The sequence below is a fragment of the Nesoenas mayeri genome (genome assembly GCF_963082525.1).
Source record: "Nesoenas mayeri genome assembly, chromosome: 3".
Lineage (NCBI taxonomy): Eukaryota > Metazoa > Chordata > Aves > Columbiformes > Columbidae > Nesoenas > Nesoenas mayeri.
In genome coordinates this window covers 57,846,410-57,869,927 of record NC_137544.1, presented here as the reverse complement: position 1 = coordinate 57,869,927, position 23,518 = coordinate 57,846,410, and the positions used below count along the sequence as shown (strand labels likewise).

Here is a 23,518-nt window from a genome sequence, read left to right as displayed (position 1 = left end):
TTCTAAATTTAATTCGCACCTGAAAGCTGGCAAAGAAAAAAAAAGGAAGACTAACCATGTTCTCTCTCTCTTGCTAAGTTACAACATTCTACACTACACTCTACATTCTTCAAGAGAAGAAGAAAAGTTTTCAGGTACATTTTTGTGAATTTCAGGATTTTATCTCTAATATGTTTTCCCGAAACTTTATGATCAAAACATAAAGCAAGAGCTGTAGCACAGCTGTGCCATCACAACGCGTAATATAACTTCAGATTTGTTCTGTTTTCGTCAATAAATCTCAGGTGCAATTAATGGTTGAGTGTGCTGAATTTTAATTAAGTGAACCAGGACTCTTCCTACATCTCAGTATAACTAGTTATGACCCACTGCATAAATAAAAATCTTAAATTGCTATTTAACCTGGTATTTACATTACCTTACAAAGTTGTATGTTATATTACGACTGCTATCATGTCATTTAACTTGAGATTTCTTAACTAAAACAAATATCTGAAGGCAGATCATACTCAACAATTCCCCCTCAGATTATTTTTAAAAGTGTTCCAAAATAAGGCCTCAAACGCTGATTTTGAGGTCCCCTCTCCCATTACTTTGAACATGTTATTCTGAAGAGTAATAAAATAACTTGGTTTTGCTTATTGCAAGGATAATACTAGTAAGTGAATATAAAGACTATAAGCTTTAAAGATTTACCAAAGTAATTATAATTATAATATCATAAAGACTAGAGGGCCCTGAAAGACTAACCTACCAAGTGATAACATATCAGATGAAACATTAAAAAAAAAATTACCAGAAAGGAATACAATGATAGTCATCCATTTAACTATTTTTGCAAAAGTAATAATGCAAAGTTTAATATAAATTCAAGATTAAGGGAACACCACATTTTATTTCTGAAGATTCAAAATATAATTTAAATGAAAACAAGGAAACTGTTTAATTTCCAAGATGAACAGTTCATTAAATGTTCCAGAAATATTCCTTATTACAAAATGGTTCTCGGCATAAATGCCCAAAACACTCCACTGGAATAAAATCAGATCCTTAAAAAAAGAAAGTTCTCTCAGTACTGACATACTACCACTAATTACCAGATTCCTTCTGGTTATCAAGAAACCAAGTGTCTTAAGTCTAAATTTTGGCTAATGTTGCCTGTAAAAATTCCAACATCTATTTTCTACTATCAGAACAACTCCATATCTAAGGCAAGTATAAACAAAACTTTCCAGCAAAATCCTGGAATTCCCAAATGCTCCGAGATTTAATATAGTTGTTCCTTTACCTCTGGAAATAATAAAAGACTAAATACATGACATATAGAAAAAGCATGCATAGTTAAGACTTTTCCATTCAACCAGCCATTCAACACAATAACAACCATGAGCAGAAAGTCTCGATTATCTGATTATATAACCCAAACATTATTCTTTCACTTGTTAAATCACAGAATAGACAGGAAAAAAGATATTTCAGAGTAAGATGACACAAAAGATCTCCCACAATATTTGTGTCAGCCTATCCAACCTTTACAATCTCTTCTTCATATAGTATGTTCAAAAATATCAAAGACTGCACTGTAATTTTCAAACCTACTTTGGTTTATTTTCATTTTGGATTCTCTAAATCTTTGACTTTCTCAGAGAACAGATAATACAGATGCAGGACAAGTTAAATTTCACCTGAGGTAGAACCTTGTATTAAAAAATAAATCTAAATTTGGAAATGGTTGCAAATTGGTTTAACTTTTTAAACATAATGCACCTGCTTTCAAAGCTATATAAGAGACATCCCACAGCATGTAAGAAATAATCCTCATTCATTGTCTAAACAAGATAGCACATGGTAACTACAAGAAAATACATTTTCTTAAAGAGCTCTCTGCACTTCTCTAATCCATTTGAACAACATCTCACTAAAACGATACATTGTTTGAAATTTAAATAAGATGATCAATTTTACTGGAAAATGTTGAACTGCAAGCTGCCAAGCTAAAACAGGAAAAGGATCCAAATTTAAATTCCTTTCTATAAGGAGAGCTAAAAATATTGCTAGGGATTTTCTTATTAAATTAAATAGGAATGTCTCCTTTATTCTACATCCGGGGTGTCAAACTCATTTTCAGCAGGGGCCACATCAGCCTTGCGGTTGTCTTCAAAGGGCCAAATTTAATTTCAGGACTGTATGTAACTACTCCTACATTCATACAGTCCTAAAATTACATTCGGCCCTTTGAAGGCAACTGCGAGGCTGATGTGGACTCCAGTGAAAATGAGTTTGACACCTGTGTAAGTGAATGACAAAACAAGCAATATCGGAACAGTAGAAAGGGGAAATTTAAGCCAGCTCCAGTCAAAACAGGGTGAAATCCATAAGACTAAAAAACTGGATAAAAAGAGAAAAAGTTTTCCTCTAGTCTTTTCCAGATAAGCACTTTTACTCACAAAAACGTTACAGGAAATAAAGCTACTCTTTGAACAGGCTGCTAATTTTCCTTTAAAAATACCTGATTTTTTTGTCAAAATAAAACACTGTGCTTCTTACAAACACATGCAGATATTGAAGTAATTCTGTTTATACTAAATTAGTACAAAAGGAATGTTACCTCTGGATTAGTGATTGGAAGAGAAATGAAATAATTCGGCTGATACTGTCTTTTCTTCTTCTTCTTTGTCTCACTGCCTTCTTCAATTTCCTTTCCAGTAGTCCTCTTTCTTTTCTTTTTTATATTTATTTCAGAAGTTGCATGCACTGAAGAAAAAAAAAGAAAACAACTTTCAGCATATAGACAAATCAAAACAAAGATACACTTCATATCATGCAACCAGGAGCTGGACTTCAGTCAACTGACTGGAGCATGTCTCCCCAGTCATCCAATCTGCTCATGCTCTGAACTGTCTGATTGGGATCCTACTCCACCCTGAACTAATGCAGTCATACGAGTGGAGCACCATGCCTGAACTAAAAGCAAACACCTCTAAGTAAGGCTTATAAACTGCTAACAAAGACAAACAGGTTCCAAACTGCTGTGTGTCATTTAGCCAACTCACACTGCAGTTTAACAGGCCTGCAAATTGTCTGCACTTGAACATGGATGTGACTTTAGAGGAAAAGGGTCAGCATTAAGTTTCAATAATTCCAGGCATGCTGCATTTTGAAATACAATAATACATATGACTATTAAAGGAAAAGGTCATATTAGACTAGGACTAGACAACTGATAGTTCAAGGACCAAACCCAGCCTAGAAGAAAATTTCATCAAAGACAGATCTACTCTCTACCTCCTCCTTTCCCAAAAATACCTTGCAACAGTGAAAGAAAGCGTGTATCCTCAATTCTTCCTTTGCACCATAAATTATTTTTCTCCCGGCTTATTTCCTCAAGCCTTTAGCACACGCTCTCCCACCACATAGCCTGACACACACCTGTAAGCTGACCTGGGCTGCAGACATCCACTGTCCAGTTAGAGGTGCACCGCTAGCCCCATGCTGGGAATACACATATTGGAAGACAGCTCATAAAAGCCATCACTCGAGAAGCTCATATACAGTAATGTGAATTGACATATGGGTAGTCTTTATTCTGTGACTCATTGCTGCAATGGATCACAAAACAGTACATTTTTAACATGCTCAAGTACTTGCAAGATTGAATACGATTAAGAGAAGCTCTGGACTGGATCCTGTTCATGGGGAAATGCTGTTCCATGTGCACAACTCACTTGTACATGCAAACAGGCAGGACCAAGAACTGTGTGATGTGCCTATGCTTCCAGGCTACTTCTATTTAATGTACTTACTAACAAATTCATCTTCAATATCTGTGTCGACAAATGGCATTTCTGCCATCAGAGAGTCTACTGAATCTGCAGGACATGGCTCTTCTTTCTCTTGTGTCTTTTTCTTATTCTCTTCAAAGATTTTATTTTGCTGTACATTTTCCAGCCCATCTGTAACATATTTAAAATAATACGCTGAGCCTCAGTTTTTGATATAAACAGCTAAGACACATTATACACAAGCAATACACAAGTATACATTTCACTAATTATGAGCAAATAAATATTGACATATAACTCTCTTAAGAATGCTGCTCTTTGTCAAAATATCAGCAAAAATACTTCAGTGCTTTATGCGGAATAGCAAAAAAGGGAGTTCAGCCTTCTATATTTAATAACTTATGGTCTTGTTCGGTTCTAAGTAAATGCAATTATGTGCAAAAAAGAGAATACTTATAGCCGAGTATAACAAAAAAGACATCACATAAAGTTCACTTTAGATAACAGTAATGGCATATGAAATTCAGTGCAGACAAGCATTGGCAAAGGAATTCCAATGTAAACACACTGAAAATGAGGCATGAAGGAACAGGAAGGGAATCCTACCATTTCACATGATACAAAGAGCTCTCAGCTGACTGAGAAGATTATTCCTGCATCTCCCACACAGTAGAGCATGTTACAGACAGCAATGGTCTGAACTTTCCAGTCTAAAAGCTGACTTTTAAAATTTAAGTTAAAGAAAGGATCAATATAAAACTCGCATGTATAAAGATATACATGGAAATTCCATCTCAGAGTAATACCACAATGACAGAATAATCTCCACTAAGTTTTTTAAAATGTCTTTCTCCCCAAGAGTACTAACTAAGCATGAGTCATTGCCTTATGTCTGCTTCATGTTTCTGTATCAGTAAACTCTAATATTGGCACATGAAGTTATACCTTAAAAAATGAAAAAGGAAAATCTTCTCTAGCAGCAAAAAAATATGAGCACATAACCAGGCATCTAGCAATATTCTTTTTGGGACAACTCCACAATGGGATTACTGTAGTGGAAGAAGCCTTATGTCAGAATTACAGTTTATCCCAGGACAGCTCATTACTACAGACAACGCACTTTCAAAGCTCCTCTTGTGACCAGTGCAGATAGTCCAAAACTGGCCCAAGGGGAAAATTTGGCAGCAAAAGTGCATATTATGTTCCTGCGGCATGCAAAGCTACACTACATGTATAAAATCAATATTACAGAGCCCATTTGGGTTATTATTACCCTGTGGAACATTTTTTAAATATATCGCTTTATGTTAGGGAAGATAAGTAAAAGAACAACCTTATTAAATGCTAATTCACTCCAGTCTAAAGTAGGGAGGCATAAATCACCCTGTGGTTGTGGTCTGACACCTAACTTTATCCCCGAGGCTATTAAAAAGAAACAAAGTATTTAGTTTTGTTGCTTGTTCTCCCTGTAGACACTAACTATGCACAACAAACAAATGTTAAAACAATATTCAAATTATTAACATTTACATCAAAGCTCACACAAAATAGACTGTTGCTGGTAATCCACAAGCATACAGAAAACAATTCTTCTTTCAAAGAGATCTCCAAGCGCAGGCCAAGACAGAAATCCATGAAACTGACAAACAAGTAGGTCAGTCTGGGGCAGAAAAGCTATCAAGAATATTCAGAAATGCAGAATCATAATCAGCTGGGAGCAAAAGGGATTTGTTAAGGGAGCATCAGCTGCAGAACAAGGACTCATATAAATCTCAGGCATCTATATTGCAGATTACGCTTTTCCTTTGCTCTGTCCACTCAAAAAGCAACATACTTATGCCACTTCGAAAAATTCTGTCTGCTCTCAATGGCAGATGGACATAGGCAAAGGCACAACTATTCATTACCAATGTCCCTTCTCACACTGAACAGGCACTCCTCCTAAATTCTACAGGTTGTGCCTCAAGCAAAAAAAAAGTTCATCTCTCACCTTTTGTGAAATATTTATTAAAGAAATCAGCAACAAAACTCAAGAATTGTGTTCCAGCCACTGAAACAACCTGAAAACAAGATTTTTCAAAATTCTTGACAGAATGTTAATAGTTTGAGACACATATAACAAAACCAGCTTCCACAGGAACTCCCTGACCAACAAGCTGTTATAGGATAACATGTTTTTTCTTAATTGCATGCTTAATTAAATTAGCCCAAATTTCATATACGAACAGGTATCTACATTATTCCCATATCTGTAATTAAGTGGCTGCTGATATTCACCAGTATTTGAGTCATCTGTTCCAGGAGAAAAAAACATCATGATACACCTAGCTCATAAATGAGAGAATACAAAAACAAGGAGCAAGAAAACATATTTGATTACATTATCTTCCCAGTCTTCTTCTCTCATACTTCTAGTTTCACATAATCTTGTATTATTTGACACCTACACATCAGAGATCACAGTAAGATTAGGTGTTCCCTGTTTATATGTTTATATTCATTCTGTGATTCCGTGATATGTTTAGTATGTTTGTGTTCACATGTTTAATGACAAAGGAAGCCTTTGGAGACAATTCTACTGAAAACTACTGTAGAAATAGATGATGGTCTTACGCTCCAGGCATTTTGGCACAATACTGGTGCTGACACCCCTGTTTACATAGCCAGAAAAATAAAAAATCTTATTGAAAAACGAAACAAAAAAAAACCAAACCAAAACAAACACAAAGCAGAATTTTTGGTAAAATATATACATATATATATGTAGTAAATTTATTATTCAGTCAGGCCGGATGCTTACACAGACAAGAAGTTTGGGGACAGAGCAAGGCAGGCAGGGTAAATAAAACTACAAGTCTTTTTAGCAACAGCCCACAATTAAGTCGGATCCTTTCCCCCTCCGATCTCCCCAAGCCCTGCTGTGAAATCTCTTTCCATTTAACAGCCGAATACGTGTTCACAAGCCAGAGCGTTTGCAGCCGCTCTGCGCGCCCTGACCGTTTAACGGCCCCCGGGGAGCGGCGCCCCCGCACAGCGCGACCGGGGCGCTGCCCCTCGGCAGCGGGGGGCGCCCGGTCCGCGCACAGGACGCTGCGGGGCCTCGGAAGCGCCTGCCCGCACCCCTCCCGCGCAACACCGCCCCGCCGCCTCCTCACCGTGCTCCAGGGTCGCGCCGGGTGCGCGGGAGGGCTCCCCGACACTCCCGGCTGCTCCCGCCGCCGGCCGCAGCGCCATGAGGCGCGGCAGCGCGGGCACAACCCGCCGGGCGGGGAGGGTGCGGGCCGCCGCCGACCGCGCCGAGCAAAGCGCGGGGAGAAGCCGCCGGAGCAGCTGCTGCATGCCCGGTGAGGGCGAGCAGGGCTGCCCGCCGGGAGACCGCGGAGAGGGGACCGTCCAGCGCCGCCGCCGTGCCCCCCGGGCACACGGCGGCGAGAGCGCGGGGCGGAGGGGGAGCGGGGCCGTGTGCCCGCGGGACTACAGCTCCCAGCGTGCTCCGCGCCCAGCGGCCCGCGCGGGGCATGGCGGGAGGCAGGCGGGCGGGCGGGGAGACCGCGACCCGGAGTGCTGCGCCTCCACATCGTCACTGACCGCTCGCTTGCGGCCGGGCTTGAGGGGTTTTGGCCGAAATGTGCAAGGCGCAGCGAAGGCGCCCACCTAGTGTGCCCTGAAACGTGAGATCCGCACCTGCACGCGTGGCTTTCACTCAGCGTTTTACCGAAATGTGGCCGCCCGAGCGCTTGTCCCACGGAAAGGCTGTGACTATGGGTGTATCCCCCAAATAACCAGCTGTAGCTTAGGAGAACTGCCAGGAGAACTGTATGCAACTCGGAGCAATTATTCCCTCCGTTTAGCCGCAGTCTGGGAGAGACTGGATGGCCTGACCCTAAACTCCTTCCTTTATGCAGCCCTTGTGCCCTGTAATGCAGACCCAAGCCCCTCTGACTGCGGCTTGAGGCCTCTGCTGCGGCCACACAGTCTCTTGTTGGGAATCGGCGCCTGGGGTGTACGGAAGAGGCTGCTCCTCTGAGGCAAGGCATGGGAGATGCTCTTTTCCTGCTTAAATAAGGTTTGGTGCTTCCTGGAAGCCAAATCTGTCACTGGACTCTGAGGGAGAAGCTGAGCCAACTGTCGCCTGGTGCTTTGGAGGCTGGTCTGCGTGTATAGACTAGATCTGAGGGAGCTGATTGTTTATATGCATATAAATACTCCTACTTCCATTTTTAGAGAGAGTAGGAGTAGCAAAACCAAATAACATAGGATGGTCGTGATAGGGAGGAAGCTGTAAGGTTGCTGGACATTAGAATCTTGAAGATGAGTGAAAGTGAGGCCACTTTCTCTATGTGGCTCCTCTGTGTCTTCCCTTTCAGGGAAATAAAGTCTGTTTGGAAATATTTTATCACTGTTTTAACACATTTCATGCTGTGTTTGCCTTGTGTTCAGACAGTATTTTCACTTGATCAGCATAGTCCTGCAGAGGCCAAAGGCTGGAGCTGACACAGAAGTCCAAAAGATCCAAGAGAAGCTTTCAGGTGAGGCTGCTGGCAGTTTTTATTACTATACGCATTTCATCTAAATATCAGCTGTCATTTGGAGACTAAATACATGATTGGTCATCTCTTCCTAGCCTGTTAGCATTGGCAAGCAAGATACTTCCATAAAATTGGATTCCATAGAGTTATAGATAAAGTACTCAGAGAAGATATTTTGGTATCGTCTTTTCAAAAATATTAATTTAAAACACAGCTTTGGATCCAAAACTGCACCAAATCAATTCATTAGGTATTTTGCAGAAATCATCATCAAGCAAACACTAGAAAGAACATTTCTATTTGTACAGTGGACAGGGGAGTCCAATGAAATCAGATAAATTGTCATTTCATAGTCCTCTTAACAACTGAAAACACAATGCCGTTTTAGTGGAGCTAAAGTTGTATCTAACCAATACCTACTAGCTTAGCACTAATACATAGATGTATTCTTTGGGTTTGTGATGTCCCCGAATATACTATTTCCAGGATGATGGGAAGTGAGAAATTAAAAGCACCTTAGGTGGAGCTGGTAACAGTTGCCATTAATTGTCCCTGCAAGTCATAAAAGTGGTGTCAGAGGGAAATGTTCAGTTGAGGACTAGAAAGCTGAAGTAACAAGTTGTGATTTTTCTGCCTGCCCAATACTAAACAAGTTTCATAGAAGTCACTGACCTGGTGCCTGGCAGAAACTGTTTTGCACTACTGCTGAGTTTTGAGCGAAAGCCAACACTTTATCAATTTTCTGTGGCCTTGCCTTTATTAAAGGGAGTTTCTGATTAACTTCTCAGCTGTACAGTTGTTCCTTTCAGGAAAAAAATATCACGTAATGACAGCTGAGTGACGCTAGCAGAAAGAGAAAGCACAGGCAGCTCTAGAAATGTATTTGCTTACACACCCTCACTGCCCACACCTGTTCACCTCCCACCCACCTCACTGTCTCTTAATCCACTGTCTGACTTCAACCAAATTCAGTTTAGACTAAGAGGATTCAGAGGTAGGATATTCCCACACCTTCCCTGGAAATTAGTGGTTTGGGAGAAAAAAGAGTCTCATTTAGCTCCCAAATGAGGGAAAGAAGAAACAATGCTGTGCTTATGTTTTTCCATGAAGCTGTGGTTGGCCATGAGTACTGGTCAGCTCATTACATGATAGGTCAGGGTACATATTATCAATGCATATGTCTTATCTTAGTCAAGCAAGAGATACGGGGGAGCTATAAGTATTTGGGACATGACTCACTTGTGGGAGGCTAGGAAATAAAGGGGCAGGAATAGGAAGTGTTACAGGCCTGAGTATTGAAAGGGGTCATTGGGATATTGTGTAGGATATGGGAGTGAGTTGAATGTATTGTAATGGGAAGGCATGGAGATTATAGGGGAAGCCTGGGTTATTGTGATGAGAAGGGAGGACATAACTGGTACGAAACAAGGCTTCATTACTGATACTGCTGGTACAGGAACTTGTTTTCTGACAAGTGAAGAAGAATAGACCATGATCTGGTAGTAGTAAGAGATTTGCTATAGAAACAAAGAGAAGTGTGAGTTGCAGAACTAGAGATAATGGAAAATGAGAGAAGAGGAGTGCCTGGGATAAAGTAATTTAATGCAAATATCAAAAAGCAAATAGGCTAGAGTTTCTACTATATTTGGTTTAAAAGGAAGAAGTACATTAAGATGCTATCCATTGTATTAATGAATAGAAACTACATTTGATTAACATCTAACATGAATATGAAGATTAATGTGGAAAGTATTAAAGTAAATGAATATTTTCATGATCTGTTAATTACAGGCTGTTCATTTACATTGCAAGAGGAGGGAACAGAACAGTAGGAATCAGCTGAAAAATTAACAGGGTACTGAGAGCAGCAATTCTTCACTTGGTACCCTCTGGATAGTGACCTGTTATGAGGGACACTGGCTAAAGATCAGCATAGACACTCAAATGCTATTAATGTCAGGATATTGTTTCAGGCATTTCCAGGCTTCTATGCTGATAGCATTCTTTGACTAATGGTGACTATTGGGTAGAGAGAGGATTCATCTAACAAAAGTGGGGCATGAATGTCCTTGCCAACAGGCTTCCCAGCCTCATAAGGAGGACTTTAAAGTAGGTTACTGAAGGATGGGAGGACTTTAAAGTAGGTTACTGAAGGATGGAGAAGCAGTCCCGTCAGACCTAAGCTGGAAAAGAGCTGGAAGAGCTAGAAGAGATGTGCCGGCAGAGGTAGCGGTAGACAATGGGAAAGCAGATGCAGGGCAGCATGATGGCAGAGACTGTCCCTCTGTGCCTGAGCAAGCAGCACTGTTGGGGACCCATCCCACACTCCTGCACACAAGCTGGCATTTAGGGGGACCTCAACAGGCTGGAGAAGCAGAACAACAGATGCTTGCTACATGAAGTTCAACAAATACAAATATAAAATCTTGCATATAGGACAGATGAGTTTTGGCAAAGTCGCTGGATGCACATCTGTAATAACAGTCCATGACATTTTTTACTAACTTGGATTCTTTACTGGTTGTTTTTATTAGAGTGTGATCTCTAGCTTGAACTCCTACAGGCCTTGCTCCCTGAAAAAATGAATTATTAAAGCTAGTTCCTTTGCCCATTTGCCCTGCAAATGGTATCTCATTGGCTAGTTTTAGTATTTCCTCTGAAATACTTGAAACAGCATGGTATAATATCTTTTCCTAACTTAATTTTTCTTTCACTTGTCAGCTCAGAAAATCCACTAGAAGTCATCTAGGTAAATCCTCGTTCTGCAGCAGAGGTACTTTATTTTCTATAGTAAACAAACCCAGTCTTCCCTATGTTGCTCCACCATAAGGTTAAAATAAGCTATTAATTTCCCTACCTTTGTCTCAGAAGCACAAATTCCATCAAACAATGTGATACACATAGCTTCACTTTCCAAAATATAAGGTAACTAGAATGCAAATAATTTTATGGAATGCTTCTAGTACTTCATATTTTGTAATGTGAATAGATAACTTTCTTTTTACTAAATATTTATACACATACAACAAACCTAAAAAATAGAAAAAAAATATTATTTTGATTACTGCAATCTTGTTTCTCTTATTCTTGATAGATATAATTTGTATTTGAGCAAAAGGTTGCATATTCAGGAGATGATTAAGGACAGCAGTCTGCAAAGTAAAGACACCATTCAGTTTGATAGGGAACCTTCAGAGACCTGCAGCATGAGAGGCTGTACACTGAAGTAAAAGCATTTTTCTCTTTTAGGAAATTTACGGAACCCACTGGACTTTTTAACTCCAGAGGTCAAGTTCAGTTTGATCCAGAATCTCCAGCTCCCTGGAGCTGTTCCTATTTTCCAACTGAAAAAGAGATTTTTAAAAAGAAACAGAGATTTTTAAAAAAGTATGTGCAAGGGAGAAGTAGAGGAGAAGTGTTTTGTTTAAGTAGACAACACTGCCTGCAATTAAAAACCAGTTTGATTTTGAATGCTGTGAATATTGCCAACTACATGCAGAAGTCATACAGCTGAGACACTAGATCCTGCATTCCTTGAGCAAAAGACACTTTACTGGGAGTCTTAGGCAAATAAAGAATGCAGTTCTGAATCCAAAATTCATATTATTCCAGATGTGGGTGGGGGAAATACATATTTACTGTCTAAACTGAAAAATCTTGATTCTCAGCTGTCTATCTGTTGTGTTGCTTATGCTCCTCTCCCCTCTTGTCCTTCTATCTATCTCTTCCTTCAGCCACAAGCTTCTTTTTCCACTCTGGCTTCCTGCCTTCCCAGGCTCCAGGTATTGCAAAACATGCTATGTGTTTGTCACTGCTCTGCAGGCTTTGTGTGTGACCTTGTATCTTTTTTCCTCTTTTATCTATGGAGTTTTTCTATTACTAAAGTTAGGATGCTTGTGGAATAGGTGCAGTATCTTTCATGCACGTTTGCAGAGCACAAAGTCCAATTAGAAAGAAACAAATCTAATCTTATTGCCAGAATGTAGTACAGTCCTTCCTGAAATTCAGATAATCACTCTCACCTCTGTGCAGATTTCTGATGTATGCCTGCCTTTCTTCCTAAGAGCAACTGAGACATTAGTTCACAAGCACTACCAGAACTTCATCCAGTTTCTCCTTTAGCCTAAGATGTGAATACACCCACCCTAGGACTCTTCACCAGTCCATAAAGACAGAGGCTTCTTCAGAGGGAAACTGTGATTCACATAAGATTTGTTCTAGAGATTTGTTCTTCCCTCACCATGGACAAGAGAGATGTCCAGGACAAGTTGGCTCGTGTCATGCTTAGGCATGTCATTTAGAAGGCTCAGGTTAGGTGAAATGGATCAAGGCCTGAATTTTGTTATTGCCTCCTTTAGAATTAGGCAAAAATCTTTGTGTTCCGTCCCAATATGTCAGGCTCTGGCAAAGCCTCTTGGAGCCCAGACAATTAAATTCAACATCTACTCTCTAACTGGAAACACTTGTGTCAAAACAGCCTTTCTCAAATGTTATACTAACCCTCATGCAGTCGGAAGAACCTGACAATGGCTATGGCAAATGCTGCAAAGCTCAAGTGCTCAGAAAACTTCACGCAGTGTAGGTTATGGGACTCTGCCAAGTTAGAGCCTACCTAGGAAGAAATAATTAAGCCATGTTGTTTTATGTTTCTCATGAATTTTGAAATTGATTTATCCCCGGTGTAGCTGAGCCTAACTGCACAAAAAATTTCACCCCCTGCTTTCACATCAGCAGTCTCTTAAAATGCCTGTTTGTATTTAACCAGGAGTATCAAATACAAAGATGATGTTCAAAATACCTTTCCTACCAGCTATACAGGGAAACAGTAACTTATTGTTTGAAGGGTCCTTGACCTAAACAGAAATGAGAGATCTCAGTTCTAATGTTGTTTTAGCTGCCACTCACACCTGGAACAATGTGATCTGGCATCCAGTTTCTGTGACTGAAATCTCTTAGTTATTGGATCAGCCTGTATGTGATGTTCTGAGGGTATTTGCCATGTCTTTGCTGACAGTGGAGTTTTCCTGATCCTCTTCTTGAGGCTGAAGATTTTAATGTATCAAGTCACAAGGACAAACCAATATAAAGCTCCCTTATTTACAAGCATTATTTTAACTTACATTAAATGAAAGATTTAACATGTGTCCACGTTCTAGTATTACGATAAAGCACAAAAAAGGAAAGAAATACAACTAGACAAAAACACCTGAACACATTCTGGCTAATGAGGAAAGAGACAGATTTTAATTTTCCATCTTAACACATTGCTGTGTCTTTAATAGTCGACCTCTTATTCAATCCTGCAGGCTTTTGCTGAGTAACTATCCATTCACATTCACTCATACAGTAGCACTAAATATGCTGCAGTAACTGAAAGGGAGGAAACCATTTACATTTCCACGGCTAAATCTGACTTTCAGTCCAGGTTCGAACAGTGTTTTCAATACCTGTACTGAAAGAACCAGATTTGGGTCAGTTTGTAAGGCATCCAGTCTGTCCCCATAAGCCAGCATGGCATGTGCCCATTACCATGTACCCGTGAAACTGAACTAACAGCTGTTTTATACAGTTAGTATAAAGTGAGAAGAAGCTAGGGCAAAGCCTCTCCCCAGGGCTCCAGCAGAACTGTAGTTCATTTTGTCTGATCAAAACAGCTAGTTGGTCTGACCACAAGAATTGTACCTGTGTAGGAAAGAAATAAGTCTTATTTTTAATCAGTTTCTGGGTGATTTTCATTTTAAGAGTAGAATTTGCCAGACTTACATCTATGTAAGAACATCAATCTGCAACTTAAAAGTCACGAAAGGTGGCTTACACATTTTGAAACACTGAAAGTAAGGAGCTCAGGCATACAATAAAATACAGTCTGTCAAGAACTCTATTTTTGGTGAGCAGCCAGAAAATCAATGGATTTTTTTGAGACATAATTCACACTCAGATCAAAATATTTCAGTATCAGATATGCTTGCATTCAGTTTTGACCAAATGGTGTGACAACTTCCCGTGTAACAGCACTGTGATGTGACTGTTCTCTTTCATTCTAATTTGTGCTGGGTCCTAAAAACTTCATCATCATTTTTTCAAGCAAAACAGATAAGCATCAACATTGCAAAAAATAGGCAAGTCGAAAATAGCAGACAAATAGTACTGTGGGACATGTAGTTGTCTTTCTGCTGTGTGTTGGCACAATGGTATCTATAACCTCAAGAACAGCCTTCCTCACAGTGGAGCTGGCTGAAACAGGTCAGCTGCATGGAGACTTTAAAAAAGGGTGAAGTCATACCCAGGAAAAGGTTGCTTTATGCTTTTGGGACAGTTAGGAAAGCAACAGGCCCCTCACTTGAGGGGCATTCAGTGAAAGAAGTCATGTTTTCCTGCAATGGTGTAATATGTCCAGGACCTGTTTCCTTAATTGAAGAGGAGCAGAAGTAGCAGAAGGACAAGGAAAAAAGCAAACTGAGTGCCAAAGGAAATGTTGAGTTGCACTTCTGTCACATCTACCTATGGATCTACAGCAGATGTTGCCAATTATGTACTGCATTTGGAGGACCCCAGAGACTCATGGGAAGTACCACTAATGACAGTTGACTTGTAACATCCATGTTATTAGAATGATAATTAGGGAGATTTCAGAGCAAGTGAGAGTGATTAGAATCAGCTCACTAACTTCCCATGAGAACTGGCAACCTCAGGGATCATTGTCCCTTGGATAAGAAGTCCATATGTGCTTGCTTTTCTAGATGTTACATGTCTTACCCATTCAGCTCCAGGCTCAGTCAATTTGCTGTTTACATTTGCCATCTAAATTATTGTAAAATTGCATGTTCTACAGTCCATTTTCTGCCTTACAGCTGAAACTGTTTTCACCCGAGTCTCAAATGACCCAAGTCCCAGAAACAAGACTCCATCATTATTCTTAGTGGCCAGTTGACATCTTTCAAATCATATGGTCGGATTTCTCACACTGAAATCTTGCCACACTTGCCTTTTTATGACAACATTAGCTCATGATTCTCCCATTTTTCAGCATTGCCTTTGGAGGATTTGTCTTACTCCTTCACCCTTTTCTGTATACCCTTCACTTCTTACTCTCTCACCTAAAGCACAAGTTGCCACCTTTATCAAAATCACTCCCAGGTCTTTCTCTCCTTCATATGTGTTTCCTTCTTTTAAAATTAAGATCTCAGCCTGTCCTTGACTGCCAGTCTGCCTGTGGATGTCTGGCTTTCAGCCCACGTGCAACATCATTAAAAACAGTTCATCCTCCTTCTTTGCATTCCTTCAGGCATCAGGAGCCTCAGGTTCCTGCCAGTCAGTACCCATCACCGAAGAATTATGTTTGTCTCAAACCTCTCAAAGCTTTTCTCTCAATCTGTCGTAAGATGTGTTAAGCAGAAGTTAATTTTTTTATCTAAGATAGAGTCTTGTCTGTGTACCTTATAATATTTACTACTGAAATCCTTGTCCAGATCTTCACCTTACATCTTAAGTGCTGAAACATCCTTTTTTTGGTCTTGACAAATACAATTTAGTTCCCCTAGTCTCTGGAAATGTAATTTTTCTAGAATGTCAGCTTTGACAATGTCACCTATCTTTAAATTTCTCCACATCTTTTGTATTTTAGCAAACAACTTTGGTTTCGTGATTTTCATTCCTTATGGTTGATGCTTGTCCTAATTATCTTTTAATACCGAGAAGGTGGATGACCTTCTCTGAAAGGATTATAACGTAATTTCTAAACAGGAGCTGTCAGTTGTGCCCGCATAGCTCAAGAGAAACACAGACCAGATCTTAACAACCGGTCGTGGGTGCTGGACGCCGCATGGCTGTGTTACCGTGCCTGTACATCTGCATGGATACATTGTGCCTCTCAGCCGGGTAAACAGCCCAAAGAAAATACCACACTAATGAATTTGTTCTGCTTCCAGTGCCATGTTAACTCATTCAGAAGCAGCTCAAATATCTGTGCACATCATTACATTAGTACTGTGAAGATGTAGAATTAATTTTTCTTCCTATGCTCCCTCTTCTGTTTGGAAAAACTTCGCTTTTAGCACCAGCAAAACTACTTGATTGTTCTCCTTTAATCTGTTATTTGCTATGATATTGCCAGGAAAAAATCCAAAACAACAACAACAGCAATAATCCTTCCAACTGCTGGGCTAGTAATGCATTAAGACAATCTTCTAAGCTGTTTAACGCTTGTCTTATGGCTCCCTTGTATATATCCTGGTCTATCTGTCACAGATGGAGCTTGTCCACTTCAAAATTAAAAAAGAAAACAACGCAGCGACAAAAAAATCTGTCTAATGAAAACTGGACAAGAAAACTACTTGTGTGATAGGTACAACCAGTTCAAGCCTTGACAAAAGAGCTGATATCCCTTTGTAAACCTCTATTTTAAAATCTCATTTTCAATTACTAGCACATCACTTCAAAAAGAACCCATAAGAATTCCAGTATATCGTATGTCAGAATAGACACATCTTCCTTCAAATACCTATTCCTGAATCTTCTAAAGTATTATTAATGGAAAAGTTTAGTTTCCTCCAAGTATATTTCCTACAGTTGATTTCCAAGTGACTCATTGTATACTATACTGTTGAAAATGATCCAGTTTAATTACGTAAGATGACATCTACGTTGGTGGAAATCCAGGATGTAAAGCTGTAATAAAATCTGTGCCAGAAGGAATTACCTAAGGAATGATAAAGTTCTTTATATTTTATTAAAATCTGCTTTTTTGAAGTGGCATTTTTATAGTCTTGCCCCGATTTCCACCATAAAGAAGGAAATGTGTATATTGCCTCTCTACAATGAGGACGCTGGAATCGTTAGTTAGTCCTTTGCAGGGAAAAGGGGTATATGCTTACTGTGATTGTGCTGGACACAGATTTTTTGTGTGTGTGATTCTCCTCTTGCTGGCAAAGAGCGGGTGAATGCTCCTGCTCCTTGCTAAACAGTTACTACAAGACTACTAACACACAGAAAGGAGATGGTAACATTTGGAATATCAGGGCTCTTTCTGCCAAAAATAGACTGTTGCTGTTGTGTTTGTGCTTTCAGCCACAGACTGTATGTGCCCAATGGTGAGTAAAAGTTGAGCACAAATACATTTAACTGAGTTACCTTATTACAGTTCCTTGACTTTGTTGAAATATCTGAGTATAAACCAGAAGACAAAATGTCTAAATAAGTTGTTTGGAAAATGTATTTAATGTATTTTTCCTTCTCAAAAACTGTTTTGTGCAGTTTTATGTAAAAACTTGTTAATTGAGTGTTCACTGTGAGGGCTGCTCTGCTCTCCTTACTCAGGAAAAAGGAATTTTTGCCAGAATTAGGACTTCATGAGCAGATCCTGTACATTATGAACCAGCACATGGAAGGTCACTATGAACTGGCTGAACACTGTGCGCAGAGGCTGACAATTCTTTTTCTCTCTCCTTGTATATCCTACCAATACCTGTTTTTTTTCTTACATATCTGAAAATTGTGTTTTTAATACTGACAAACTGTTTACATTTCTGGTGGTCATATATCTGTCTGCACTGTTAATGCAAATTTTACAGAAAATGGGTTACAATCTGTATTAATTGATACTGATTAAAAGGAAAAACAAAACAACAATGCACCAGAAAATTTTAAATACTTGCATAAAATATTTGCCTAAACTATGAATGTAAATGTAAGTATAATAGAATTAAAAGGTTTTTGTATCCTAATTTCTGAAAAGATCACGACAGTTAAATCTGGAGCAATCTTAATTTTATCTTTTGGTCCTTTAATAATTCTTTTTCCGTAGTTATGCTTGGAATTTGTAATGGCAGAGGAGATTCTACCCACAGATAGTGTTTCTCAGGTTTTACTGCTACCCTAGCAGAGTCACAACTATTGGATTTATTCAGTGCCAAGATGTTGAATTCATGGGATATTTTACTCCTGATGTCGGTAGGGTCTGGATTCTTGCCCTTGCACTGTGGCTGCACAAGATGAAATTCTATCCACTCTGCAGTAAAAGACAAACTTTCTAGTATCTTCAGTCAGGACAGAATTTCACACTTTATGGGTAACTCAAAATCAATTCCCCTTTGGTAGCAGAACCAGTTTAAGCCTCATCTCCTAGCTCTTTTTTCCACTGCAGCTGTAAACATTTGCCCCAGCATCACTAAAGTGGAAGAGATAAGAATGAGAATGTTGGAAAGAAATCGATTAACAATGTCTTAAAAAAATTTAATTTGGGGTTATTTTTAGTACTAGTGATTTTAGTGAGCCGCCTTACCCTAGGGTCCACAGACGGCTCTGTTCACACAACCGATGCGGGTGCAAAGCACGATGCAGATTTGATCAGATCAGGAGCCATAGAACAAAGCTCATCAACTTGACTTGACTTGAGATGGCTTTGCTGCCAAAAGCAGCGTTACATGGATCTGCAGCCTCCCTGTGTAAAGCAGCTTGTACAAATGGGAAGAGATCTTGTGTTCATTTCATTATAGGTGGAGATGAAAGAGAGGTGGAAAATTTGGGTATGGAGATATTGGTTGTTAGTTTTTCACTTATCCTTGGCCATCCTGGACAACACTACCAATGGTCAGAGAACTGTGGCTGTTCTGAGGTCAAAAGTGCTGAGAACATAAAATATAAAAAGCCACATTGTAAGCAAATTGATAACCTCCTTTCCTAAGGTGCATGTGACTGTGCTGTCAGCCATTGCCTTTTAGCTTTTGAAGTCAGTGACCAATTTCAGCCATATGTGCAAGAGGATAGTGATCCTAAAGACAATTAGCATCTTACAAGCTTTGTAAAAAAACCCCACAGTTGTCCAGAAAAGAAAGGAAATTAATTCTTCATCAGAGGGAAAGTTGAGCTCAGCTCTGCTACTGTCCTTTTTCCAGGCTCGCTGCAGTTCACATTCTCTTCTGTCCAGGGCAGGTACCACAGAAGACAGAGGAGGACCTGAGATAGCTGCAGTGGGGAAGGAGGTTTCTGGACCAAAAGACTCCAATCTTTACCAAACCAAACTCTTGGTTGTGCTGCTCAGTGAAACATTTTTGTTTCCTCATTAATGGCTACTGAACTTTTCTAGCAAGTGCAGCTGAAAGCCCACTAGCTCTGGATTCTCTGACAATGCAAAGAAACTGATTTTCATTATGAGGTAAAAATAAAACCATTAAAAAAAGAAGTAAAGAAATAACTTCCTAAACAGCTTGAAGGGAACAGGAGGAAAGACCTCCCTTTTTTCTGCTTCCCTCTATACCGGATACAGGGCTCCCAATACCCCGGAGCAGAACACCTATGAATGAGTGCAATCTGACAGCCCATTTTTAATTACCACCTTTATCTGCACTTCTGCAAAACAAACAAATTGAAATGCCTAAAGCTAGGCTTGTGCAGGGAAAACCTAGGTGTTTGCAGGGCTGGATTCACCACACTTCTCTCTACACTGCTTCTCTTTTCTTCCTTCTGACTTTTAAATCTGCCCTGATGCCCTCATCTGACACAGCAACTACATCAGGGAGAGAGAAAACAGGATAGGCTTTCACTTTTGTCTGGCAGCACAAGCTTGCATTCTGTGCTTTGGAGGTTTTCAGAGGCTCTTTATTCCATGTAATGTTCCTGGAGTGGAGAAGCGTATCTTTTGTTCTTCCTTATAAAGGGATATTTTTATACACAAAGATATACAGTACACTGAATTACAAGAGTTTTTATGTATTGGATTGTGAGGCTTTAGCACAGAAATTTCTGATGATTCTTTAATTCCGCCTTATCCAAAGCATTTAACTTCAAAACCTTTAAAGCATAAATGAATCAAAGTCTCAGAATCCATCCAACACATCAACTAATTGTAGTGACATCAAAACCAGAATGAGATCCTTAATTTAAACTGATTTCACTCCTAGCATGCTAAACATGCAGCCCGCGTATATGTGCTAAGCTGTATTATCTCGGTATACATATGTATGGCTTTATACACTTGCAAGGAATTAAAATGAGGGAGAGCAGACGTATACCTTCTCTGCTAATAAAAATAACAATTTTATGTTTAAGCATATCTCTTCTTGTTTTAAACACAGCTTCCACATTTTTGCTGTGAAGCACGTTATATTCAAAGTGTAGAAGCCTGTATAGGTCTTCTGATTCCTTTAATATCGTTTCCATATTAGATAGCCAGATGGTGGAGGGCGATAATACTCTGTGCTAATCACTTAGGAAGTCTACAGAGTGGTGCTTTGAGATTTAGACCCACAGCTACTGCCATCACTCTTTTGATGGGAAGCCACAGATACTATTCCAACCAATTGAATGTTTTTAAACATATCAACACTGAACAAATTATCTAAACAGGAAAAAAGACTGATAAATACCATTCAGTGCTAATGAGCAGACAGTTTTGTCCAAAGGAAATAATTGCTTTTGCAATGATCAGAGATCAACATGACATTATGCAATAGTATTTATACACATCTAAAAATATATTTTTGTTTCTTCATAGCTGTCACAAATAGGAGAGAGATGTGCATTGCTAAGTTACTTTACAAAGAGAAAACAAAAAAAGAAGCCTAAGAAGCAGAATAATTATCTCAATGAGTTCCTTAGGCTTTGAATTTTAATTCCACACCAACCTTCTGCCAATTTTAAGATTTTGTAATTCCAACAGATTAATCATCAGAAACCTTTTTTTTTCCTACAGCAATATCCATTTATACACAGGAATACTTTTTTGGTTTCTGTTTGTACCGTGAAAATACTTGGTTTCCTTTCTGAACTATGCATTTTTAATCTGTGGGTGCATTTTATAGGAATGAAATGTCAGATGTGCTCAATATTTCTCTGTGAATTTTACTTTTATTGTTAAGCCTTTTACAAAAACCCACACTGCAGGCTCCACTCCAGGCTGGCAATCAGAGACTCTGGAAAAAGACACTGAGGCAGCACTAATCAGCACTAGAATAAGATAAGCAAGCAGACAAAACATGTAAACAAGTCTTGTGCCGAGAGCTTTGTTTTGGTAGCACCGATTGTCATTTCAGCAGAGGAACAAACAACCCACTTCAGTTTATCTGGCTTATTAGTTGTGGAACACTTTAAATAGTACAGAGAAAACACAAAGTAATGTTAAGCAGAAAGGTTTGTAATCCACTTCTCAGAACTGAGCTGCTCTAGCAATAATTTTCAAACAGCAGCAATGTTTTACTCCATCCTTAGGGTAAAATGAGCATCTTCTTTGTCCTAATATTTGTACAGCATTGTATTAATGTTGCAAAGATGGTGGACTTCACAGAATCCACCTATTCAGCATTATTTTTTCAGCACTACTGAACAAATATTTGCTCAGCAATTCTCAAAATCAGGCTGTTTAGCCCCTGAGAATGGAAAACTAAAGATAAAGTCATCATTTAAAAAATCTTCTTAATTCAAGGTGCATTTTTCCTCTGATTATGCTATTAAAAATATATTACTATTTTGAATGCCACTACTAAATTGCTAATTTTAATTAGACTTTTTTCCTCCTGTGCTAAGTCCTTTGTATATAGTAGGTATCATTGCAGATACATTCGTTACATTCCCCTGTAATGTGGTATTTTGCAATGCTGCCCAGTCAGCCTGAAGCCAGAAAGCCTGATTTTAACCTTGAATGACTTCACAGACTTATTCTTAATACATACTAACATACTGAAAAACAAACACTGGGTCATAAACTGTATAAACCCAGCACTCAATACATACTACTGTTACAGCATGCAGTTATGAAATGTATGTGAGAAATAAACAAAGCATTAAGGAATATCTTTAAAATGAGGATGGTGGAGGCACATGGAGAGGAAGAACATGTAAACAAGTGGTGGAAAAGAACAGATGTGTGCCATTTAGACACACAGGCAACTTGCCCGAGGGAAGTTTGGATTATTGAGCTAACATGGCAAAGATACATAGTCTGTTCACATTTAAATCATAAGAGGTTTTGTGCGTGTTGCGTGAAGAGCATTGCTGCTACTTCTCCAAAGATGTATGTGATTTCTTAGAGTATGCCAGTGTCATACATATAACCAATTTAGAGTTCAGTTTGCCTAGAAATTTCCTCAGAAATGCTGGGAAATGTTGCGCCTAGTACAAAATTCAACAGAGATGCAAGTTACAGAAACCTCTCCAAGATTGCTTCAAGTCAACATAAAAAACGCTTCCATAAGGATAATAACTTCAAAAGGTGTTACTGGTTTTCCTTCCACAGATGCATCCCTGTACGGAACCTTTACCTTTTTCAAAGTAGAGAATACAGTTCAGTGCTGTCATTACTGTATGCAGGTGGTCCTGGATATACTTTTTTATTTGTGAGGCCAGCTCCCCATGACAGTTGTGGACTGTAAAAAACAAAAAACAAAACCAAACCAACCAACCAACCAACCAAAACCCTGATGGAGCAGGAAGGGGAGAAGAGAGAAACAGGTAACATCTCTAGACACTCTGATGGAAGTAGTCCAGAGATTCACAGACCACAAAACTCATCTGACTTAACTTTCCTGCCTTCTCAGTAGTTATGATCCCAGTAAAAAAAAATAAAATGCACCAAAGAGGAAACATAATTTTATCCACATTAGAAGAGAAGAAAGACATTTTTTGTTCTATTTGAAGTCTGTTCATAAAAAATGGCAAGCCACCAGAGTAACTAGTGGAGAGAATCTATTATATAAGGATAGCAACAACTTGTCCATAGTGAAATGAGTGTTAGAGCTGAAGACAGTAGCCAGTAGTTCATTATCACAATGCACCTTCTCACCAGCATCAGAATCTCCCCAATGCCTTCTCCCTAAAGCTAAAGCTTTAACAGAGAGCAGAGATTGAATATAGGGTCCTGCAGTAAGTCAGACAGGGAAAGGAAGAGAGGGAATAGTCTGCAGATGGGACAGGTGATGCTGAGTGAAGTGAAAGTTTTGAAGTGAAAAGTGTTTCATGTGGGGTGCCCTGCCTGGGCCCTGAGGAAGTGGACAGACATGACTTTCTCCTGCAACTCCAGCTATAGTATTTTCTCCTCTCAAAGAAGGAGAACTTAAGAGGATTTGTAATGTAAGAGTTTGTGAGCTATGCAGATCTGTTTGTATGTGTCTCCATGTGCTGCTACCAGACTCTTAGGAAGGCATTTGGTTACCCTTTCTCTCCATGCAGTCACGTCCCTGTCCTTCCACAGCACCCCATTACTCCTGTCTGTCTTGC

General features: G+C 39.4%; 1 protein-coding gene across 3 annotated transcripts in view; it reads right to left on the bottom strand.

The window, feature by feature from the left end:
• The window catches only part of AKAP7 (A-kinase anchoring protein 7), an 89,756-nt gene extending 82,556 nt beyond the window's left edge, over positions 1-7,200 (bottom strand). For all 3 annotated transcript variants that reach the window (XR_013922030.1, XM_080342978.1, XM_080342977.1), the window contains exons 1-3: positions 6,938-7,200; positions 3,804-3,953; positions 2,609-2,754 (exon numbers count right to left, since the gene is read on the bottom strand). Coding sequence is in view for 2 of the 3 variants with exons in the window: in XM_080342978.1 (XP_080199104.1) it covers positions 2,609-2,754; positions 3,804-3,953; positions 6,938-7,121 (480 nt within the window). In the remaining variant the exon portion in view is untranslated. The remainder of the gene's footprint in view (positions 1-2,608; positions 2,755-3,803; positions 3,954-6,937) is intronic.
• Positions 7,201-23,518: the final 16,318 nt, after the last annotated feature.